The following is a 24,695-nucleotide window of genomic DNA, read 5'->3' on the forward strand; positions in this document are numbered from 1 at the left end:
TTTATCTAAATAATTGTAGATATGTTGCAGTTTGATGGTTTTACCCCAAACGTCCAAAAAGGATGTGTATAACTGTACTAGAAATCCGTATATGTGCATCTTAAATGCAGTCATAGGAATCTTTAGATGGTTTCCCAAACTAGTATCTCAAGAAGAAAGTCCTGAACAAAAAATCTCTTCATTTTTAATTAACCAAAGTATAGCAGCAGCATTTTAAGTCAATTTTAATGCAGTGCATTATTCAGGAGATACTCTGGGGTATTTTTTTCTACATCTTTCTTGTGACGAGGGGTTCTGTCTAGGAGACTGCATTTTTCTCAGTTTTCAAATATTGATCAGTTAATTTGTTTGTCAAGATTATAAACAATGTTAGCTTTAAAAAAAAAAACCAAAAACACACAACTAATTGGTTTTCCCTATAGCTCTCTCTGCTTTAGATCAGTTGTAATATTTTTTCTCCATTCGTTGCTGTTTTAGTTAAATAAGGTAGCTAGGTCATACTAAACTCAGATTTTATGAGAAACTAGAAGAATAACTGAGAGCAAGCATAAGAAACCCCAGCACTCAATCCCCTATTCGTCTTGATCCATGTACATGATACATTAATACGTATTATTTATTTATATGCTTCAAATAGGTTTGGAACCACAAAGGAAGACAGTCTGCCTTGTGAAGTTTGAAATACAAAAGACTGGCTCACTAAGGGCTGTATTTGAAAGCCTAGCAAAAAAAGGAAAACTGTGGATTTAAACGTATTCAGCCTATAAATATGCTGTTTCTGTTGGGTAGCATGGAAGAAAATGTCTCAAGGAATTTGAATTAGCACGTAGTGGTGGTTTAGAGAAATGGAGTGGAACAGTATCCCACTTCATTGCTTGGGCTGTTCCCTGTGTGGACGCATCCTCCCTTGCATCCTCCCTGCCCGAGCCCTTTGCTGTTCCCACCTGATCCATTGCCTCGCTTTCAGCACTGAAACCAGCTCCCAGGTTCTCTAACAGGCTTGTGCTGCCTTCACCCCACCCTGCACACCGGGGAGATGTTCCCCCTAAATGTTGACTCCATCACCACTATTTTCCTTAAAATCCCTTTGGATGCTTTTTGCCTTTATTCTGCACTGTTCTGTATAGTGACTAGCCTGCCAGTACAGTATGGCTCCTACCCATGCAGACAGATTGCTGTTGTTCCCCGTTGCCCTGTGTTTCTCATCTCTTTGCTGTTTCTTTTTCCATACCATAGATGCTGCTGGGTAGGGATGATAGACCATTTTTTGGTGCATGCATGGTGCCTGCTGCAGTGGTATTCAGCTCTGTGACTGAGCTGCCTCAAAGTTAGCATAGAAGAGATACCTGAAATAATCACACTTGTTAGGATGTGATGAGAAGGCAGCAGAGGAATGAGTCTGCTGGGAAGTGTTTATAGGCTCTTCTGCTGTGAGCAAAGAGGCAGAAGTGGGAAGTAATGGAATGTGAGGCTGAATCGATCGTATTCTGTGGGGCAAAACTGTATTGTGTTTGCAAGCAGTGATGGGAAATCTAGAGATGATGTGGTGGGAGGACAGATTTTGGGGCATCTAAGGAGGAAGAGAGTTTACATTTTCAACAACAGCCTTGAGAAGGGGTTGGAATGATTTCCTTATGCACACATTTTGAAGAAGGGTAAGTATGGTAACAAAGGATGTTAAGAAGAAGGGAATTTTGATCAAAAGATGTGCAGTTTTTAGGGCTTGGATAACACAAACTGTTTTTAAAATAGGTGAGAAGCAGTGCTATGCAGGCTCAGGTAAGAGAGCTGGGAAACGTGAGATCAGGCGTCACAGGTGATCATGTAAGTGGATGATTTTCTCTGTGATAGAGTTCATGGTAGTGCTGTCTATTGTAACAGGGAATAAGAAAGAGACATTTGAAACATTAATAATAGTTTTCAGTTCCTGGCTTGAAGGCAGGATCCTGGAGTTTATTTCGATTTTATTTTTTTAATGGATGGCTGGATGGGAAAAATCTGGAGCATATTGAGGGAAAAGATTTGGAGTAGGCAGGAAGCAAATGGCTTGAACTGTCAATTAGCTGGCAGTAGAGAGATCACTTGTGCTCAGCCCCTGTCTGTCTTCCCCCTGTGTTACAGGCCAACAACAAACCGGAGATCGAAGCGGCCCTCTTCCTCGACTGGATGAGGCTGGAACCACAGTCCATGGTGTGGCTGCCCGTCTTGCACAGGGTGGCTGCTGCTGAGACCGCCAAACACCAAGCAAAGTGTAACATCTGCAAAGAGTGCCCGATTATTGGGTTCAGGTACCAACTCGCTCCCTTTCCGCCATGTGTACTACTGCTTGGTGGATCAAGAGATCTGCTTATTTCTGGGCCAATCATGTGCTCGATTTTACGCATTTGCTTCAGGGAAAAAATAATTGTGATGGGACATGGGGGAGAGTGACACCTAGACTGGGTACGGTGTTGTGAGAGTGGAAAAGGACAAAAATCATCTATCAGTTAAGGGATGGCCCTTCCTCTGTGTCCCAACCTTTCCCTGTCTCAACCTAAGTATTGGTGGATTGCACAACTAAAACAATTAGCTTTACATTCAGTGTGTCGTATACATGCCATTACCTTATCTGAATTGGATCCTAATGAATTGCTTTCTGTCATGGTATAAAGCAAGGGAATGCCTTGAAAATTTGTGGATGTGTAAAGCTACATGTGCATTTCTCAGAGAAAGAATGTTGGTGGTGAAACATTAACCTGGAGTGGGGGAAATGTTGCTGGTCTATTTAAACATCTGGATCAACACCATGGTTACTATGGCAATGAATAAGTCACTGTGGTGTAAAATGGCTGTGTGTTGGTATGCCTGTTGAGAATCCACTTAACGGCTAAGTAAATACTCTCTTTCAATTATGCCTAGACTTGTTTTATCACTTTGCTGCGCAATAGCTGCTTTATATGGTTTCTGTCCTTTTTGTGCACTGTTTTCTTTCACCATTGGCATTTCTCCCTCTGTGGTATCATGTTGTTTACAAAGAGCTTTATGTAATTTTGTTTCTAAAACCTGGAAAGACAACAGCAGTAAGCAGTACCACATAGAAAAATCACTTTGCTCTAACCTGGGAGAGTATGAATGTTGCTTTTATGCATGTAGTGAGGCAGTGCTTTCTGCTATGCAGTTTCACAGGTAGTGGGAAACAGGGGAAATAATGAAGGTACTGCTTTGTGATTTGAAAGTGAGTTTTTCTTCAGTGAGGCTGTTCCTCCAATCAGCTACATTCTTCTCCTTCTGCTTTTATTCCCCTTGAATATTTATACTGGGATATATTATATATTACCAAGGAAGAGCTAGGGATGGGATGTGAGTAGTCCAGCACACTCACAAAGTCTGATTTTCCTGTTCCCAGATACGGTTTATGAACTACTGAATTATTTACATGGTTTTGTATAAATAGCCAAAGACAAGTAGGTGGAATTGAAAAACGCAGCACTTCGAAAATCAGAGGATGGCAAGTGAATGGATAGTCTGTAGTGAGCATCGAGAACTCAGGAAGTGGACACTGGAGCCCTGTGTTTGCATCTAATTTTACTTGACTGATCTCATCTGTCTCTCAAATTTATATAAGAAATCTATTATCATGACAGTAGAATCTGTCTGTCGCAGATTTTTGCTCTGCCTTTGCAAGTCATTGAAACCCTGTGTACGCACTTGACAAAAAGATACTGTACTGGAAGGCTTTCAGAAAGCTAATACTGTGCGCCTCAGTACATGTAAAACAATGTTCTTTTGAGGTCATTGTGACTGAACCGCTTCGTGTACTTGGAACAAGACAACCCTTATGCCTCTGGCTCTTTGAACGCACTTCAGCGTAGCAGATACAACAGTTAGCTGCCTCATAGAGCTGATGAGATTAAATAATAGACCTAAAGTGCATTCGGAGTTTTGCACGGATGGAATGCCATACAGGAAAATTGTTTTGATAGAGGTGCTAGGAAGGACACAAACAAATTCCTGCCTTGTATGCAGCACTTAGGAGTTTGCTAGAGTGACTTGTTGAAGAGGGCATTACTTACTTGAATTTTAGTTCCTTAGGACATTGTGTATTCAGAATCATGATGAAGAGCAAAAGAACTGAGATTACCATTACAGAGATAAAAGGCATGATGATGTCTTTCATATGTTGAGAGAATGTGTAGAAATCTTCGCTGTTGCCCAATGTTTATTTTTTTTCTGAAGATTCAGATCTTTGATAAACATCTGAGGCAGCAATACTTGTCCCTCGGTGGCAGAGGAGCATTGCCCAGTATTGCATTCTGTGTGAAATCTCAGGGAAGAGAAAGTAATGCAGAAAACTTGACAAGCTGATATGAAGCATTCACATACAGAGCTCTGAAGCTGTGTTCTTCCTGTTTCAGGTATAGGAGTTTAAAGCACTTTAACTATGACATCTGCCAAAGTTGCTTCTTCTCTGGCCGTGTTGCAAAAGGTCATAAAATGCACTATCCCATGGTGGAATACTGCACACCAGTAAGTACCTGTTTTACTGACCCATACTGTCCCTTCTTATGTTGAAAGGAAAGATTTCATTTCCTATGTGCAAGGTAATGGAGCATTTGGGTGGCTTTTCTTTCCCCCCCTATAATTAAATCACCTTTTATACTATACATGCCAGCAATTTCTGATGCTTAGTAAAGGATGCTCCAGTGGTTTGAAGTAAATTGAAGTTCATTGTTTGTACAGTGCTGTGTCGTAATATGTTATTGCATGCTAATGACTTGCTCCATGTTCAGTGCCATAGTTCACTTTATGGATCCTGCAGGAAGCCTTGATTTGTGTGAATATTCATTTGTATCATATGTCGCAATGTTTTCTCTGTATTAGTGTAAGAGTTTTCTTCCTTTCCTCAGCAAGTTGCTGCTTCTCGTTTTCCCTGCAACACTATGATTGCATTTTTAAATTCTTTATTATTTTGTGCTACCTTTCTATTGTATGATCACTTGATGATACAAAATATGAGGGAAGTTCTCAAGGGTAGCAGGTTAGATTTAATTTCTGAAGACTGGAAGCCAGCATGTTCAATGAAGTGCAAATGCACATGTCTTGCATTGAGGGTGGGGTGAGGGTCTTCATCCTTGTTTCACAGCTCCCAAAAGGATCACTTTTGTGTAAATGTTTCTTTCGTACCAGACAGGTGGCAAAGGAAATTCCGTATTACTCTCTCAGTGTGCTCCTTTTTTCTTTTTGGCCACTCATGACCAGTGCTGAAGGGCATAAATTAGAGGATCTCTCAAGTTGTCCTTCTACAATGCAGCATGACTGAGCTTTCAGCTGCCTTTGCTATTGTTTGTGGTGGTCTTGAAGCAGTGTACTCTCTGGTTGTCATCTCTTGGTGTAATGGGATGGTCCCTACGCTTGGGGACCTTTTCATCTGCTGGTCAGATATAAATGGTGAAAAGCATCAAAGCTATATATGGGCTAGCCTCATCAATTCATATGAATGGTCTGTACATCTTTGTGCAAACAAAAAAACACGGCCAAAATGAAATAAAGACTCAGCTTTTCTTGGAAACTTAGGAAAGATAGAGAAAAAAATATCCCCCTAAGATGATACTGTAAAGCAGAACCAGTATTTTTGTTGGGTTTAATTTATTGATACTTTTTTACATTATCTATCAATTTTTACTGTAGCATTTAAATGGCAGTATTTAATCTGAGTCTCTGGAAGGGCAACTAATGTGCATTTACTAGTTTTTTTGTTGGTATTCATTGGCTGCTGCTTTTTAGCATTGTCCCTCAGGGGTTGAGATTACTGGAAAGGGTGATTTGCCTGAAATACAAGTCAGAAGGAAATGCTGGCACTGCCTGGGCAGGTCTGAACAGACTTCTCGATTGCAGGCATTCCTAGAGCAGAATCTCATGATCTGAATTGTAGGGAAATTGAGTGAGCAACCAACTGACTGACCATGTTAGAGCATTCCTTCCAGCTGCAGCTGAATACCTCCTTGCTGAATTGGCTACGAATTTTGCAGTTTGCCACTCTTACTCTTGTTAATGAGCGACATGGGAGATTCATGAATGGTGCATAGAGTGCACAAACCAGCATCTTGCTACTGTTTTCTTAACCTGTTCATAGGATGTGTTTTGAGGAGAGAGAAATGAAAAGGGATTATGAGACACCCCCACAATCTACAGCAACTCATTGCAACATGGGGTCTAGCACATTTCTCCCTAATAATACAGGTTACTAGTAGGAGAACATGGTGGTGAACAGAAAACCTGCAACTGCATCCAGATTGCTGGATCAGAATAAAGAATGCTTCACAGCCAGTACATTTTTATGTGAATCCTGAACTCCAGCAGCCCATGCTAATATGCTGTGCCTGGCTGCACCAGCAGCCAGTTGAATTAGAGAAGGATTAAAGGAGGGGAGGGAGGGCTATGTGTGAATGTGACGCACAGCAAGCCCTGATCTTTTTTTGTGTTGCTGCTATTAGAAAAATAAACCCAAGTACTGTGTGACTGAGCAAGACATCCACTGAAGCTATCATGTCTAGTATGTAATTGTTCTCTAAATGAATGAAAAGAGGTATGCAGGTGGCAGAGCATTTTTTCCTCTTCCTGCAGACAAATCTCTCACCTTAAAAATGCATTTTGGAAGACAGAAGACATGTGATGCCCTCTTTGATATCTCTTTGCAATAGCTAGATGTGCACAATGAAGTGTTTTGATATTTTTATTCCCCCTCCCTCTTACTTCTAGGAAATTTTGGAGCACTGCAGACTTTAATTCTGCTTAGGGGAGATTTAAAAACACATGCTAAATTTCTGAGGGATGTGATGACTTTTCGTGTCCTGCAAAAGGTTGAGGCAGAATAAGGGCAAGGCAATTCCCTAATTTTCATTTAGACAGAAAAATTACAATTATTCCTGAAAGCCATGCAGCTCAATTTATTGTTCAAAGAGGGGTGACTTTTAAAGAGGTTTCAAATAAAGCGTAGAATATAACTTCTAGATTGGAATTTAAACATAGGATCATTTTTGTGTTCGGGTTTAACAAACAGTGACACACCAGCATAAAAACCACCTTGTTAGAAAGGATGCATGTCAAACCAAGATACCTGTCTACAGCTAGTGTTTACAGTTGGGAATGAGGTCTGAGGTGGGGGGTTGGCAAGGCACTTTCTTAAACCAAACTGGGAAGAGTCAGATGGTGGTAAAGTTCTTTTAATGTGAATAAGAACTACTATCTCTTATTAAATAGTTTTGGTTTCAGAATAGTTTTGGAACGTGGGCGACCCAGCTGCCTGTGTATTACTTTGATTTAAGAGAGCTGAGATGCTGAAGCTCCACGGTTTGTTCCTTGTAACCCAGTTCTACTAAGAGTTTTGTTTTGGATGAATTTACTCTGAAAATCATATGTAATAAACCAACTGTGGATAAATCAGAAAGCTTGGCTGAAAATAGCCTCCATTTATCAACTTGTCCACATAATAATCACATTTTCTTTGCCTTTCTTGTGCTCCTTGAACATTTTTTAAATGGCAGTTTTATTGTATGAGAGCTGTGTGGTGCTTCTAGTTGTCACTAGAAGACATATTTTCTTCTTGGGATTCTTGTGCTGCCAGTAGATCGGGATGTTTCCATGCAAAGCCACCATTTTACTGGTTGGTTGTCATGCAGACTGTTCAGAGGAACAAGGCGGGGATAACATCCCCAGGAAGGTCAAAGCAAAAAATGTTTTATTGTTAATTTTACCTGAAAACACTTAATCCAAATTACCGTCAAATGCAATGGAAAGTGTTCACAATATTGAAAATAGACAAGGCAGGAATAAATGGTTATAAATGACACAGGTGAGCACACTGGACAGAAAGCTATGTTTAGTCGATTTATAACAAGACTAAATATGAAAAATATTTCTCTGTTCCTGACAGATGTCCTCTGTGGGCTCTCCTGATGCTGACCTGGTTAGGAGCTCTCCTAGCAGGCATTGCAGATGGCGTTCAGCAGAGGGAATTCCCTCCTGCTGAGGCATGCAAGGCCGCCACAGTAAATCCCCTTTCTGGAGTCCTCTGGGTCGTCTGGGCGTACTTAATCCCTCCCTTCCCAAAATGTTTTTACTTTGGAGGTATTGAGGAAGTTATATCTAATATTACTGAGCATTATCTCAGTTTCTTGAAAGTACAGATGCTGCTGTACTGGATTATAGGTTCTGCTGTGTCACTTCTCTGCCAGTCCTTGCTCACACCAAATTTTCCTACCAAACTGACTGGAAAGAGGGCTAAATTATTTCCAGCTTTAAATGGAGCCTGTAGGTGTCGTCAGTACAGGGATAGTATTTGTCCTTTCCGTTAATGCATTTCAGTCTTTCTGCAGATTATTTTTCAGGGCATCCTTAATTTTTCTACCCAGGCCCTCATTAAAAATCTATACTTCTGTGTTTCAGCAGTTCTTTGAAGGTTGGCTTGACTGATAGGTCCCAGCACCTCCTTCCTCTCTAAACAGAAGGCATAGAACTCATTAGAAAATGTCAGAAAGATTAACTTTTCCCTCATTTCTTTCCTTCAGATGAGATACACTGGAGAAGCAGTATCATTATGTGGGTCAGGAAGAACTTACTTTACTGTAGAAGAGCAGTATTTCAGGGTCAAGTGTCTCTGTGAGGTGCAGACAAAGGAGGGAGTGCTGCCTGACTACAGTAACTGAAGTCTTCCATTAAAATTCTTCAGAAAATTGCCTCACTCTTAATCAGGCTCACAAGAAGTCTTGCATCTTCCCAGCAGGCATCCTTTGAACTCTTACTGGCTCATTCTGGTGTTTAGGAAACTTAATTCCACTTTGTGCTCCTCTGCTGGTCTCTACAGCAGCAAGGAAAGCTGACTACAGGCAAGAGAGTAGAAAACTGTGCAAATTGTACTGTCCTCAGGGTACTGATCTTAAGTGCCTGCTAGGTTCAGATTAAACAGGTGCAGGAAGACATAACTGATCTAAGAGTTTTCAGTAGCTCTCGCCTGCTTTTTGTTTCTCTTTGATCAAAATATTAATGGCAGAGTAGGCTGAGAATGGAAACTGGAAAGAAGGCATACTGAGAGTACTGGTCTGACTTTCGTGGACTGACGAGTCCATGAGATGTAGATGACGAGTGTGCAGTAAGAGTCAGGATCCAGGCAGTGAAGCAGCTAGTTGGACACACAGACCAGCTGTGTATCCTCCATTACAGCCATTTTAGTGCTGAACAAAAAGCAGCCAGAGTCCCATGAGTCAGGTGAAGAAATGACAAATTCTTGTCTAATTATTGCTTGTCCTCTTGAAACCACCTGAGACTAGGCATGAGCCCATCAGGGGGTTTTGGAGCTTCCCTTTTTCCTCCTTCCTCCCCACTAGCAGTGTTGCTGTATAGTAAATTGTAAGGTGACGGTGATAAGTAAATAAAATATGCAGTTTGGGAGGCCGGGCGTTTGGTAGCTCTGCTTGGTGTGGCCACAGCTCTTCCAAGAGACCCAGAAAAGGAAGAGGCAACTGAAAAACTGTAATAACCTCATGAAAGATGATTTCATTGTGATTTGTGGCTTTCAGACAACTTCGGGAGAAGATGTCCGTGACTTCGCCAAGGTACTAAAAAACAAATTTCGAACAAAAAGATATTTTGCAAAGCACCCACGAATGGGCTACCTGCCTGTGCAAACTGTCTTGGAGGGAGACAACATGGAAACGTGAGTAGCTCTCAAGTGTCTAAATAGCAATTCATTTGGTATGCTCTGGTGAGCTCCCCAGCTGGTGCCAATTCCCTTCACTTCCTAAATGCATAAAGCCTCTTCATGTCTTTCATTTCTGTTAACCTTGGCTGGCAGGAAAACACAAGCTGGGATTCCAATTGCCATTGTCTTTATCAGTTTTCTCCTGTCCTCATACAGGAACTTACAACTTCAGTTAGCAAAAGAAAAATACTTGCCATGTTACGGACAGCCTTATAAACTTTTACGTTTGATATGGCAATTTGGAGATGAATGATCTCTTCATTAATTTTTTATTTTCTTCCAAATGGGTTACTTTCTGTGGTTTTATTTTTTTAATGCAGCTACTGTGTTTGCAAGCTTCCCAGCTGATTTCTTCTTTTCTCACCCTATGTATTTAGTCTTACTAAATGACTTTGATGTCTTTATTGGGAAAAAGAGCAATAGTGATGCACATGGAGAAATCAATGAGTTAACCCACCTCCTTTTCGTTTTTTTGGGTTTTTTTACAAGTTCAATGAGTTGTTTAATGGCAATTGCACGCAGCTTGTTCTCTCTCTCTCTCTCTCTCTCTCTGATTTCAATTTTTTCCTCTTTTTGGTTGGTTGCTCTGCACAGTCATTCATGTTGGTCTGTTAAGATTTCTGTTTTTTAGTTGTGATTATTTTTTCTTTAAACCTTTCTGTAGTTATTTTGCTGCTGAGTTTCTTCTGCCTCTATCTTCACCTCCTCATTTTTTGTCTTGCAGTCCTGTTACTCTGATCAACTTCTGGCCAGTAGATTCTGCGTGAGTACTTTTGCTGGAGTGTGCTGCTGCTGCTACTGCTGCTACGTTCCCTCACTTTTTTGTTTGTTTCTTTGTTTAGTTTTGCATAAGTTCATTTCCTTCTTTCTTTATGGTTATTTTCTTTGGTGCACTCTGTGAAGGAATATTTTGATCCCAAATGAGTAGAATGGGATAAATCCAGGAATTCCCAGCAGTCATGGATTGTGTACTGTATACTCTTTCTGGAGTATGTATTTTCATCAAATTAACAGGGATTTTGGTGCAGTCTTACTAATGCTTTTGAGAGTTTGTCATTTAAAAGCCTGTGTTTCTGAATGTGTCAATTCCTCTGAATGTATTCTTAAATGCTTTTTGAAAGATAGAAATTGAACTTGATGGATTTAATTCAGTGTCAGGAATGACATTGTTTTGTATATAAAGCTATAATTTGGTTTTACGCGCAACCATGCACACTCATACACTCATATGCCCCAATTAATCCAAAGCTCAATGAGTATTTTATTAGTTCTTTAGGTACAGTAAGATTTGTCAAGACAGGTTGAAATGGGGAAATGTTTACTGTATTTTTTTTCTGAAGTTAAAAAACAGGATTTTTCAGCTATGAAATGGATTTTCATTCTTGCACCATTCCTGCACGTGCATTGTCTTATTGTTGTAGTAATACCCTCAGCATAAACTAAAGATATATATACTTACCATTGTGGCATTTGCTACTACCAGTGTTACATGGATGATTTTAGAATAATGTTAAATAAGGATTATTTTTAATTTGCATATTGGTAACTAATGAGAAACTAATAAATAGAATTTTATATATTTCTATATGGTCAAATGTATATGGCTTGCACCTTCATTGAATTTTTGGTAGAATAAACAATAGTGAAATGTATACATTGGAATGTTGATTTTATAATTTTCATTTGGAGCACTAACCATTGGGAAGTCAAGTGCTCTACCTGTAGGAAGTTTAAGCAACTAAGAAACACATCATGTACTGCAGACTTCATATGGTTGAGAATTCTCTCACAAAAAACACCAAAAGGCTGAAGCCAGACTGAAATAGAAGGGATTTGAACTTCAGGATGCACTTTCGTTTGCAAATGCATCTGGGGATGATTGCAGCATACTATATACTCAACTGTGGATCTGGATTTCTTACCCTTTAGAACAATTGGAAAGTTAAAAGTAACATTTTAAGAAAGCTTGGATAATACGGAATGTCATTGCTGTGTCTGACATAACATGAAATTAAGCTGCCATAACATGCTTAACTTACAGTAATAATATTATGGTATGCCTACACCAATAGCTTCACACTGAAGGTTTGGTGTTGTATGCTACAGGATTTTAACCTTGTATGTAATCCTAAGAAAACTTGAGAAATACTGAGGAGCAGGATTTGTATGGAGAGGTTGCACCTTTTATCAGACCAACTCGTGTGTCTTCCTGAGCACAATCATTCCCTCTAGTCTGACAAGAAAGCAGATAATTAAAAAATGAATAGTGACTGGAAAGAATTGCTTTTCATTTTGTTCTGCTTTGTTCCTTTCCTTTGTGCTAGACCACCAGGCTTTTACAACACGAATTACTGAGCTACCCAGGTTTAAAGCTCTTTCTTAGTTACAGGACTGAATCCAACTTCAGTAGTCAAACCTCTTACTCTGGTTATCATAAAACTTTCCCATGTTTTCTAAGATCTTGCCTTTTTCTGGTGCTTTCATGCCAGCTTTCTTGTAATCTTCAGAGTACTCCAGAAGAGCATAACCTGCCAGCATTCAGCAATGCTAGTGCTATCCTGACATGAACATGTGGTATACATGGAACTGTTTGTAAATACACATGAATATAGTTTTTGATAGAAGTTAGTGATTCTGACTCTTTACTATCCAGTATTTTGCACAGAAACTCAGCTTGCCAGGCATTAAAGGGACAGCTCACACTTTTTGTGAGAATTTGTGTCTTTTTACTTGGACGTCTGTGGTACTAATAGAAATTTCTTGATTTTGTGCTTTCAAAAAGCATCAACTGAAACGCTGAGCAGCAAGAAAAGTGCCTTCATTGGGCCAGCCAGGTCTCCAGGGGTGCAGGGAATTACAGGAGGTGGTATTTGCCACTCGATCAGCTCTTGACTTGACTGGAATTACCCAGGCTGTTCTTGCAGATCCCAGCTTGAGCAATGCAGCTGTGGAACCCTTGTAAAAGGGATGTTTATCTTGGCAAAATATGGGCTATGTGTCTCAGCCTTCTTGCTAACTGTACATACTGATTAGGTGGGCTAAATGTGTGTGCTCAGAAAGGAAGGACAGTTATCTGTAGCACATATGGTCATCTAGGAGTATGTCTGTGCAACAGGCCTGCAGTGCAGCACAGTTGTTCTCAGGCTTGCTCAGGTGCTGGCAAAAATGTACCTCTGAGCAGCTAAATTCAGCAGTGCTGCTCAACAGGTGTGCTTTCTTATGCAAACTTTTAAATAGTTGTTTGAGGTAGATCTCTACTGCAGTATGTTCTGAAGTGGAGACAAACCTTGAAATGTGGCATCATCCCCTGCCTGCAGTGGATGGAGAGGCAGAATCAGCTTCAAGTTACACAACACTGCGTTGTCCTTAAAATATATGTTTATTACATACCTTGTTATTTCTGAAGTTGAAACTTAGTTTCAAGTCACAAAGTACATGATCATGCAGTCAGGCCCGTCTTTTGCCTTGCGCTACTGCCAAAAGGGACATCTCTTCATTACCCAGTTGGTCCCAACCAGGTGTTGTCCTTTCCTTTGTACTGGTGCAAATACATGTGCAGTGCCAGGGTAAGAGGGACTAAGAGAATGATCCAGTTCAAAACTAAAGCTACTTTTAACACAGGTTTCCCAGCCTATGCACAGTATTAGCAGCGACGGTTGTGTGTGTGTGTTGAAACTAAGACCTTTTCTTTCATTGATAGTACCAGCCTAGACCAGTTTAACATCTACTATATGTCAAACAAATAAAAAAAATTGGGATAGCATCAATTTATCAGAAAGCCATTGTTACCTTGCTCCATAATCCACTGCTCTAAATGAACTGCATCCTTTTCATCTCCCTTCCCTTCAGAGTAGATGTTACTACACAAAATAGGATATCAAGTTGCAGAGAAGCAATTGCCTGTCCACCTGAATCTGTGTTGTACTGAGGAACTCTGTGAACTGAGTATTTATCCTCCGGTGTGCTGTGGTAATGTTTGAATATGTGATGAGTTAAAGTACAGTAGGAGGCCAAAGCTCATTTCAGACAAAACGAGATTTGTGATACTTGCCCTGTGATGTCTTAAAGAAAAACACTTTGCTGTTCTGTGAGAAGAGACATCAATGATGATGAATTTTGTGTGTTCAGCGTACAGCTCTATGAATTCAGAAGGATCCTCATTTTCTAGAGCCCTTTGCAGGCTGAGTAGAAAACTGGAAGGTGACCAATCTAGTAGATTTACTGCAGGATTATCAAACTACAAACACAGGAGCATTACAAACCAACCAAAGATTATTACAGTTTTGGTTTATAACCAGTAAGTACAAAACTTGCCTGCTCTTGCACAGCAGTGCAATCCCCATTGGGCCGACCCACAGTATCCAACAATTTAAAATGGGGCAAAAGGGCTTCCTCAGTCAGAAGTTCCAGGAGAGTCAGCAGAGACAGAATGAAGTTGAAATTTAGCTAAATAGGAGATCGCTGTACAATTTGGGAAGCTGCATCATTTCTTGTGATTCCAGTACCACCTGATGCATGTAGATTGGCAAATTCCCACACAGCAGCAAACGTGCTCTCTGAACTGTGTAGGCAACATAATTCATGAGGCTGTAAGAAACAATACTCTGACAAAAGTCCCATGAATTGTTTTCATCAACAAGACAGTGACGAGGACTTCATATGGTCTGATTTGTGAGGCAGAAAACCCAAAATAGTTGTCAGTGCCCTCCTGTATGACACACTGATCTGTGGTTTAGATTGCAACTCTGGAAAGATGGTAGGCAAAATCATCAGTGTCTGCAGTGTGTTATTAAAGACTCGTTTCAGACATTTTATGTTTCTTGTATTTATTTCGAGTTGTTTGTGGAGTGGTCCTTAAAGTTAAGTGGGATGTGCTGGAAGCAGGCACTGGAGCAGGGCAGGAGGCAGAGGAGAGGTTCCCGGCAGGGCTTTCACAACCAGCACAGGGCTGTGTGTAAAACAGGATTGTCAATGGAGAGGGCAGATGTGAAGGGAAAACTGGGGCAAAAGCTCTTCTGTAAATCCTTCGGAAAAGGGCTCTTTGGGGGTTGGTGTGATGAAGAGTCGTTGCAACAGACGGATTGTAAAATGGTCGAAGTCCCTGGTGTGGTACCACAAAACATGGCACTGATGGCTTGAGAAGGCACACACAGCACCTGGAGTTTAAACTTGCTGTTTATCAAACATAGTGTAAACATAAGGCATAGAGATGTGAGGTTATAGGTATAGCTAAGTGTTTTTTTTACTTTTAAAGGGGTATTGTTTGTGATTAATCAGTGTTTTCTGCCTTATAGGCCTGCCTCGTCCCCTCAGCTTTCACACGATGATACTCATTCACGCATTGAACATTATGCTAGCAGGTATGAGACCAGCTGGACGTTAGGCAGATTTTTCTCTAAACAGTCATTTTAAAAAAAAATATGCCAAAGGCTAGCTGCAACCTGAGCGCTTCTTAAAGAAACATAGGGTTTGGGGTCTTGTTTTCCAGGCTCCTGGATGCAGAACATTGTCCATGGTTGCTGTTCAACAGCCTGTCAACCAACCTGCGTGCCAAAGCACCTGTGTGGTCAGAAGTGGCCTTTAGGTCCTGTGGGGTCTTCTTTAAGCTGTGCATTCAAGTTACTGACTTTTTAATAGGGTGTGGTGTAGCAATAGGACAAGGGGTAACGGTTTTAAAGAGGGCAGATTCAGACTAGATATAAGGAAGAAGTTTTCTATGTGGGTGTTGAGACACTGGAACATGTTGCCCAGAGAAGTGGTAGATGCCCCATCCCTGGAAACATTCAAGGTCACGTTGGACAGGGCTCTGAGCAACCTACTAGTTGAAGATGTCCCTGGTCATTGAAGGGGGTTGATCTACATGATCTTTAAAGGTCCCTTCCAACCCAAACCATTCTGTGATTCTATGATTCTACGTAGGGTTTTATTTTTAATATGGACCCTGCTGTAATCATACAAATCAGAAGAGCAGAAACCTCCAAACTATGTGAATCTCAAGTGCTGTTTTAATGTTAAGTAATTTATCTTGTGGAATACTACAAACAGGACTTTTCTTTGATTTGGAGGATTAAAATAGCGGTATATCACTGCTTTAGTTCACTTCTCTGGCTTTCATACTGCTCTTAAGAATCAAAAAGTGGGTTAATTGCACGAATATGACAAATTTTTTCCACCAGGAGGGTAAATTTGCAGGGGCTGAGGTAATGAAGTATAGTTATTCCAACCTCCTCTTTCTCTCCCCCAAAATCACTTGATCGGGAGAGGTATTTCTGAATTATGCAAGACATTTAGGAGGGGCTGAGTATTGAAAACAAATGAGAAATGACTGATAGTTACAGTTCTGATGTTGACATTGCCAGGTACAAAGCAATTTGTGTAATCCCCTGGCATCTTAAGGCCTTTTCTTGATTGTGGAATTAATTAATCATGAGGAGTGGAATATAACCTCAGAAAAAGGGTTGAAAACCCTGAAGTGAGTTTAGCCAGGTCATTGTAACAAAGAAACAATCCTTTGCAATAGCTTATTGCAAAACTTTTCGGTAATCAGCAGTGAGTGTAAATTAATTTGAGTTTCAAATTCATCAAAAACATCATGCTCTTTAAGTCTTTCAGGAATATTAGAGCAAATAAAGTTTCTGGAAAACACATTTGATTTTAATGAGTCTTGTTTATTTTTCCACAGGCTAGCAGAAATGGAGAACACCAATGGTTCTTATCTAAATGACAGTATTTCACCTAATGAGAGCATGTAAGTAGGCTGTTTCAGTATTTTTGACCTGTGTTTTCTTGTGACAGTTAATAACTTACAATGAAATTCTGTAGTGCTGAACTTGCATGGCCATGTACCACATCTGGTTCAATTTAATGATGAAGTCATGTTCTTGCAGTTTGTATTATAGTGTCTAGATTTGTGGCTTACAGCTTAATACCAAGTTTACGCAACAGATGATTGATACCTTCAAAATCAAAGTTACTAATTTCCTCAAAAAAAATACTGATTTATTCAGCAAATAGTTCCCATATTACTGGAAAAAACGCTCATCATCTGATGTGTTTTAAGGACAAAGATAAAAAGATAACCCTTCTATCCATACAGCAAACTTAATCATGGTTAGATTCCTGTAAGCCAGAAAACATTGTGGGAAAAATGTCATTCAAAGGGTTAGTGGGGTTGAATATAAATCTTTGGTCTAGAAACACCTGAAATACATTGCAGGTGTAAGCCAGGAGGGACTATTTTCACTGTGAAATAGTAGTAGTAATACACTTTGAGTTCAACAGATACTGGCAAGCATTCATTGTACTACTTTAAATGTAAAATCATAAATAAGTTTTCATTTTAAAAAAGTAGTTCAATCTAACTTCACTCTGAGACCTTTTTGTGGTTTTCTGACATACTTCTCATAATTTTTTGATCTTGTTCATTCTCTGAATGAAAAGATGTAGAACTAGAAAACTAACTGTGAGTAATATCTCTGAAAACAGGATAGAAACACGTAAGTCATTGTGCTGCTTGAGAATTTTATCTTAGTTAATTAACTGTGTAGGAGAAGCCATAGCACAGATTCCAAATCAATTAAATATGAAAAAAATCAGATCTCAACTTTTCTAAAAGTGGGGTTTTTTTCTATTCTACATAATCCCATCCTTACCACAGTTTAAAGAGTGGATTTTGTTTAAATTCATACAGAATCTTAATTTTACTGAATTTGTAGTGTTCCTTTAAAGCACAGCACTCTGGCCAGCTTTCATTCATTTAAATTGAGATTCCAAATCATTACTATTTTCTGAGGTTGGTTGTGAGCCTGTGAGATGGTCTTGGATAGTAATAAAGTAGTTTCTTTGTTTCAGAATAGTTTCTCTTTTGACTTGGTAGGATGACCTACCAACTTAGGAAGAAAATCCCTTGTACAATCAATACATTTGTCAAATGTATAATGTCAATACATTTTTAAAATACATTGGTTCAAAAAGGAGAAAGTTAAAATGACACCTCAAAACTAATTCACATGCAATGTCAGTATAGTTTCACACAGTTAATGAAAACTTTGTTTCCAAGTTATATGTTGATTCTGTATTGTTACACATAGTAGTAATGCTATAATAGATGGAATTTCATGTTTTCCCCACTGAAATATTTCCATGTCCTTAGTCACAAAATCATATGTAAACAGTATCTTTTGTATTACGCTTTGGTTTTACTGTTCATTTCATTCTTTGGTTAATTAAAGGTTGTGTTAATATGATTCAGTTAATAAGTTAACCCTGACTATCTAATTTGTTACTCAGATTGTACTATTGAAATGAGAATAAATCTCTATATTCTGAATATTGGAAGAAATACGATCCAGATACAAATTGCAGCAAAATTAAAGCTCACCATGAATTCGCAACTGCAATTCTTTCAGGTTTTGTTTGTCAGGTTATGCTTATTCGTTGACATTCATACGGGTTTTGGATTATTTGGCTTATAATTGCAGTTAGAGCAATAGATGGAGATTGGAAGGAGGCAAATAAAGACATAATATATATATATATACCACAAAACATTTTGATACATAGTGTCATTCTAATTATGTATACAAAATACGTGCAGGCTGTAAATCATACAAAAAGAGTGTGTCTTACAAAGTGGCATTGTCTTGCAATAGTTATGTCACTTTTTCGCTCTTTATTCACTTTAAGATATGTAAAAGGATATTTATAAATGCAAAGCAGTTGCTTGAAGGAATTCACAGTAGAAGTGTTTTATGAAAAGTATAAATTTAGGAACTGGAAAGCCTTTAAAATTTTATTTAGAAAAAAGAAGGGATGCCTGTTGTGGAAAATTAATATTTCCCTTTTATGAACTAGTGTTAATGTGCTTTACATTGCTTTAGCATGCTTGCAGTCTATAAAATGGCTTCATTAACATTTTCAGGAACAAAATGGAAACAAGGAAAATTTTAGTTTTTGATCAATAACAGCTATTCAAAATGCTTGTTAAATTCTGGATTGCAAACATAACAGAAAAAAACCTAGACTGAATTATTTTGTTATAAGTAGGTACTGCCAGAAAAACAAGATTCCTAACAGCAGTGTCATTTTTTTCTGTCCTTAACTTGTAGTGTCAAGAGAAACCTTCCATGGTTTCTCACAGTTACTACAGGTGTTAGCTGCATAGCTTAGGGCCTAGGTGCATCTCCTTAGCACCTACAACACCCGTGTAATTCTGGGAGGTGGTCAAGGTCTTCAGGATTGGACTTGCTTTTCTGTTCCAAAGATGCTTCTGTTTCAAATGCTGGACAGCTTCTGGGGCAATAGAAGTAAAGAGATCACACATGTATTAAATAGAATATATTTATATTCTGACAGGGTACATAATTTGTAATTTAAAAAAACCCAACCAAACCTCGGTGAAAAACAGCATAATATCATTAGATTAAGTCAAGGGGTTTTCATATCACCTCATTTACAATTTTGTAGAGATAAATAGGTAGAGGACACCTTTATTACAGAAGGAGATTTCGTAGGTGCAAAAACAAATGTCTTGCCTTTGCTTGAATGACCCTTCCACAACACAGGTCAGGCAGCAGCAGGTGACCTTTTTTCCCAAGGAAATTCCTAACTTAATTTAGGCAAAAGAGGAAAGCTGAGGTTGTCAGCTGTGACAAAACTTGGCTTTTAAGTATCTGAGAAGCAGAGGGGAAGAGAGGTGGACTCTGCAAAAAAGAAAAATTATCAGAGACTAAATGAAACAGTTCAGCAGATTTTGCTTTAAGGTACTTTGCTCTGCTGTTCGTTACAAAGAGTTCAGCAGATCTCTTTGTAAGAAATGAGAGGCCGGGAGTGAATCATCGCCTTATATTCACTGTGAAGTTAAAAATGAGGAAGGGAACAGCCTGTTTTATCCTCCTCTGTTTTCCAGCGATGATGAACACTTGCTAATCCAACACTACTGCCAAAGTCTGAACCAGGAGTCCCCCCTGAGCCAGCCACGAAGCCCTGCCCAGATCTTGATTTCTCTGGAGAGCGAGGAAAGAGGGGAACTGGAGAGAATCCTCGCAGACCTGGAGGAGGAAAACAGGTGGGTTACACTGCCAGCTGCCACAGCCCTGGGGCATGCGCTGCAACAGCAAAAGAAAGCTTTCTGTAAGTGATAAGGCTGACATCCTATCCTCATTAACTTGTTCCCACTTCCAGCGTTGTGATGAGTCAGCACTCTTTCTTTCACAAAACCTACAAAATGGCAAGCCTCAAAGACATACATGGGTCACCCAGTACTCATGGTGCCACCTGTGACAAGCTCTGCTGGCCATGTTTCATATCTCCTTCTGTTCTACTGTTGCCTTTATTTCCATGATAGTGATGAGCTTCATACCAGTTCATACTGTTCAGACAGGGTCAGTCAGGAGCCATTCGTATAACTTACCTAGCTTTAAAAAACAGTCTTGTCCCTTTAGATTTCTGTTTTCTAGTCTTTCTCCTCCTTTGAGTCTGTGCAAACCCTTTTTGGGTAATCAACAGCCTGGGACCTAATTCCTTGGGTGAACACATACTCCTTCCCATGCTGATGCTAAAATGCCCTCCGTGTAAATGTTGTTTATTGCCATAGCATGAAGACTCAGTGAATCTGTTGCTTGGAAATGAGCTGAACGTGATGCAAATCATGTTGTAACTGCCTGGTGCTGAGCCCTGCCTTAAAGCACCTGAACTGTTTCATCTCCATTGTAAATACCTCGGGTCTTGTTGCCAGAGCATGTCTCCTTGCCCTGGTGCTGAGCTGGATGTCGTGCTTTTGCCTGGGGAGGCAGGTGGATGGGCACCTAGCAGTGTTAGATAAATAGTCATCCTTTCCTGCCTGTGTTGACACAACTTTTGTTGCATACGCTTCTGATGCTTTTTGACAATGCAGATTTAGCTCTCTCTGCTGTATCTTGTATTATTTTACAGTTAGAGTCGGCACATGCAGTCACTTCCCAGCAGCTCTTAGGAAACCTGCATCAAGTACCAACAAGACACAATACTACGATATTCAAAACACTTCATTGTCATTTCTCTTTTTCTTCCACCTTCCACAGTTTACTCTTTTCAAAAAAGCTCTTCTCTTTTTCACTTCATGTTTTGACTTTTCTTTTTCTCTTCTGAGCTGTCTATTGAATTCTGACCTGCATTTGGTTTTCAGCTGCAGTTTCTGGTCTCCAAATATTTCTATCTTGAATTGTTACTTAAATGCAAAAGGCTCTTTGAAATTGTAATTCTGAGGTTTTGCTTTTGGATAGTTTAAAAAGATCTGTTGCCTGTTTTGAATTCTTCTGAAATGTATTATCATACTTACAAACTAACCTAGCTGTGATACAGTTCTGACTGGGTTTTTTTTCAGTTCCAAGGATCTCTTGTTAGATATTCATTATTTATCTGCTAGCATTTTGAGACCTTAGTGCTTTTGTGGCTTGCAAATGTGACTACCTTAAATAATTTATGGCTAAAATTTGACTGTTAAATAATTTATATTTGCTAAAATGTGAGGATTTTAGAGAATACTTCCAATTGGTGAAAATGTTTCATTTGAGTATTAGGCCTTCAGACTCATGCTGAATTTCACATCACATGGAATATTGTGGTAGAGACCGTTTCTTACATATTCAGTAGACATAAAGTAATCTTGCTATGGAAGGCACTGTTACTATATTCCAATGTAAGAGAAAACCCCAATTATAAAACTGTCCCAAAAACATTTTGAAATTTCCTTAAGCATGAATATATTTCAGAAACAGAGAAGACAGATTTTTGGTGTCCACCTAAAGTGGTACATTACATAGGTTATACTGTAGGGTAGGTTATACTGACTAGGATGGACTGTACTAGCATTAAATTGAAGGCATATGGTTTTGTACTGACAGAGACTCTGAACTTTTTTGCAAAGAATTTTTTGCAATAGCAGTACTTTCCTGCTATTTTAATGACTAAAGAAAGTGAATGTTGCTAATATATTAGTTGAATCAAGATTCACTGACATACTTCTGTAAAAAGACCTCTTGCGTTCTTTTCTTTTTCTTCCAGCTTCTGGCTGCACTGTAACAAGAACTTAGTAAATGAGATCTGCAGCCAGAGCTGTTTGCCTTCCTTTTGCTTTCCTGAGTTGCACTGTGAGTGTGGTGGGCCGTGTGTCACTGGAGAAACACTAATACCCTGAATCTCAAAGCTACCCTGTTTCCATACATCTACGGTGTTCAAATCTGAATACCAATGAATGGCCCCCTGAAATAAGTTCCTTCTGTAGAGTTGCCAAAGGAAGCGATGCATTTCTAAACGTTATGTGTCTCCTTTTGCTATTTATTTTGGCATTGAAGAAGGAGAACTGTATCTTCAGAGTGTGATGCACCATGAGTAAACACGGGCACTCTAGTGAGGGACAGGGGTAGGTGGTTCAGTTACCAGCTTTGTCCATTTCTTCATACAATTGGTTTTCTGTAGGAAGATGAAAAATAACACGAATTCACAAATTCTCAGTTGCCTTTGAGAGGACTACTCAGCAAATGGGGTCCACTAGGGTTTTTGTCGCCACGCAATTAATGCTGCCAGTGATAGATGTGATTAATAACTCATGAGCTCTTTACTAGCCAGCTCTTTACAGTTGCATAAATCAAAGGTACATTACATGCTTCCTCTGTTATTTTTCTTCATGAATGCCTTGAAGAGGTGCAAGCATAGTAAATGAAATATATGGTGTTTTTCTTTGACTATTTGTTATACTGAAGTAGAATAGATTTTCCCAGTGATCAGAAGATGCAGCAGCTTTGTTTGTTTGTTTGTGACAGCCAGATGTAAATGTCAGCCAGTCTGAGCTGTGAAGGAGGGAAGTTTCCTAGTACTGCCCGTGCTTGCTTAATTGCATTCATTTAGAGAAGATTATGCTCTCATCTCCCCTTTCTCTTACATCCCATTTTATGCTGAAAATGTCAGAGAGCACCTTTCCTTGGGACACAGAGGCTTTACACTGAGGGCTATGGGCAGTGCCTTGGATATCTGGTTTCCAGCAGCAGTCCTTTTTCACCACACAGCTATTCCAGAAGTAGGAATAAGAGACAATTGTTCTCTCCTCTGGGATATTCTTACAGGAGGTTTTGAATTCTCTCTTTCTTTTTTAATTTTCAGCTTTTCTCCCCTATGTTTTAATACAAATCTTTATTCCTGTATGGTTAGATCCCAGTTATTATGATACTATTGATCGTCTGCACTCCACATCCCCCTCTCTTATGGCTCTGAAAAAGTTGCAATAATGAGTCTCAATTCTCTGGACTAAGGACTGGGTAGCTGGACTGAAAAGGTACAGCTGAAAAACTCAGTGACCCAGGTGCTCTGGGCAAACTCACATGTCCTTCGAAATGACATTCCTTTGTTCCAGCAATATTGCTGTATTTAGTTACAGAACTCACAAATTCAGGCATATCTCTGCTTGGATAATACGCAATATCCTTCACATTTTTATGTTTTTTCTGTAGGCTTTTAGAGTTTTTAACTGTTTTGTATCAGACATGAAAGCATTTTTATCTGAATTATTCCCTCGTCCTCACTTGTTTTTCAATACCATAGTTACTGGAAGGACTTCTCTATTTTAATAGTTGAGGTAATAATTGTAGGTTTGTTTTTTATTTTTTTTTAAGCAAAGTACCTGATTATGTTGTAAGTATGACCAAGTGCATTTATATTGTTTCCCTTAGGGTGATATTTTATCTTTTGCTTTACAGCACTTCCAGCTTTTCAGTCTGTTGTTAGCAGAGTATCATCTGTATTGTACACCTGGGAAATTCCTCATGGGGTAGCGATAGCCACTGTCTACAGACTTTGTGAAAAACAAGTGTAATGATCGATCCTGTATAAACTTTATTCTGTAGTAAGGCAGTGTGTGATACTGTCGTCATGCTCATTTCTATTCCCTTTCATGTTTATATTAATTATTCACCAGTTCATTCAGCCAGAAGTATCAGAAGACATTAAGTAATGTTAAGGCAACAACACCCAATGTAGTCTGTCTTTCTTTTTTCCAGATAATTTTCGTGGACTTGAAATTCTGTATTTCATTAAAACAAAAAAATTTCTTTGAGAAAAAAACCCTCTCCACAGTCTTCCCTCTTTGTGTGGGTTTTAGAGAAAGAAATTTTGGAACAACCTGAATTTGAGAATGATCAATGCCTTTTTTTAACCTTTTTAAATTTGCAGATCCCCCTTTGCAGAGGAGGGATCTAGAACAGGCATCCCTTAGGGGTCATGTACTAGTGGGGTGCCACAGTCCCAGGTTAGGACACATCCGTGGTGCAGCTGCTGAGGGGTACAGATACCTTTGAGAAACAGTCGTTAGCCTGTCTTTGTCCTTGGCATTGCTTTCTTATGCATGTGAAATGATGCGTACTGCTTTAGTTCTTGGTCTGGTCACAGCAAGTACCTTTGGAAGTGTTTCAGAGCTTAATGAAGTTTATTGGGAGGTTTCTGAGGTGCTATTAAGCCTCTAGACCAAACTGTCAGTGTGTATTGTGGTTTGCAGGCAGACCTGGCAAAAACTGTCTGTTCTCACAACCTCAAATAAGAGCGAGTTCGAAAAAATAAAATCTGGGTCACTGCTTGTGATGAGTAAGCAGTTACCAAAGCATCCAGCCATTCCCCCCCCCCTCTGGGAAGCTGTAAGGGAACATCATGGCAACAAAATCCCAGTGCAGTTTATTAGGTCTCCCTTGCCTATAAAGTTTCTGTTACAAAGTTACTATTTTTGCACCTTTGGACTGTGTTACCCCTAACAGCATTTCAGTTTCCTACCTTCTGTGCTCTTCCCGCTCAGATTTTTTTTTTCACCACTATATATTATATTAATCTCTGGTATGTTTTACTGGAATAAAACTGGTGTTTTACGGACTAAAAGAACAAGCTTAGCAATGCCATAAAGTAGCACTCTAGACAGGGCAGTCCAACTGAAAATGGAAAT

General features: G+C 39.4%; 1 protein-coding gene across 19 annotated transcripts in view; it reads left to right on the plus strand.

Moving 5' to 3' along the window:
- DMD (dystrophin) overlaps nucleotides 1-24,695 on the plus strand; it is a 1,162,034-nt gene that overhangs the window by 1,115,438 nt on the left and 21,901 nt on the right. For 15 of the 19 annotated variants that reach the window (XM_056326975.1, XM_056326977.1, XM_056326978.1 and 12 more), the window contains 7 exons: nucleotides 2,122-2,288; nucleotides 4,395-4,506; nucleotides 9,555-9,691; nucleotides 10,461-10,499; nucleotides 15,031-15,096; nucleotides 16,419-16,484; nucleotides 19,644-19,802. In XM_056326975.1, coding sequence (XP_056182950.1) covers nucleotides 2,122-2,288; nucleotides 4,395-4,506; nucleotides 9,555-9,691; nucleotides 10,461-10,499; nucleotides 15,031-15,096; nucleotides 16,419-16,484; nucleotides 19,644-19,802 — 746 coding nt within the window. The remainder of the gene's footprint in view (nucleotides 1-2,121; nucleotides 2,289-4,394; nucleotides 4,507-9,554; nucleotides 9,692-10,460; nucleotides 10,500-15,030; nucleotides 15,097-16,418; nucleotides 16,485-19,643; nucleotides 19,803-24,695) is intronic. The other 4 variants (XM_056326976.1, XM_056326991.1, XM_056326989.1 and 1 more) reach the window with 2 other exon arrangements.

This window comes from Falco biarmicus, chromosome 2 (genome assembly GCF_023638135.1).
Source record: "Falco biarmicus isolate bFalBia1 chromosome 2, bFalBia1.pri, whole genome shotgun sequence".
Lineage (NCBI taxonomy): Eukaryota > Metazoa > Chordata > Aves > Falconiformes > Falconidae > Falco > Falco biarmicus.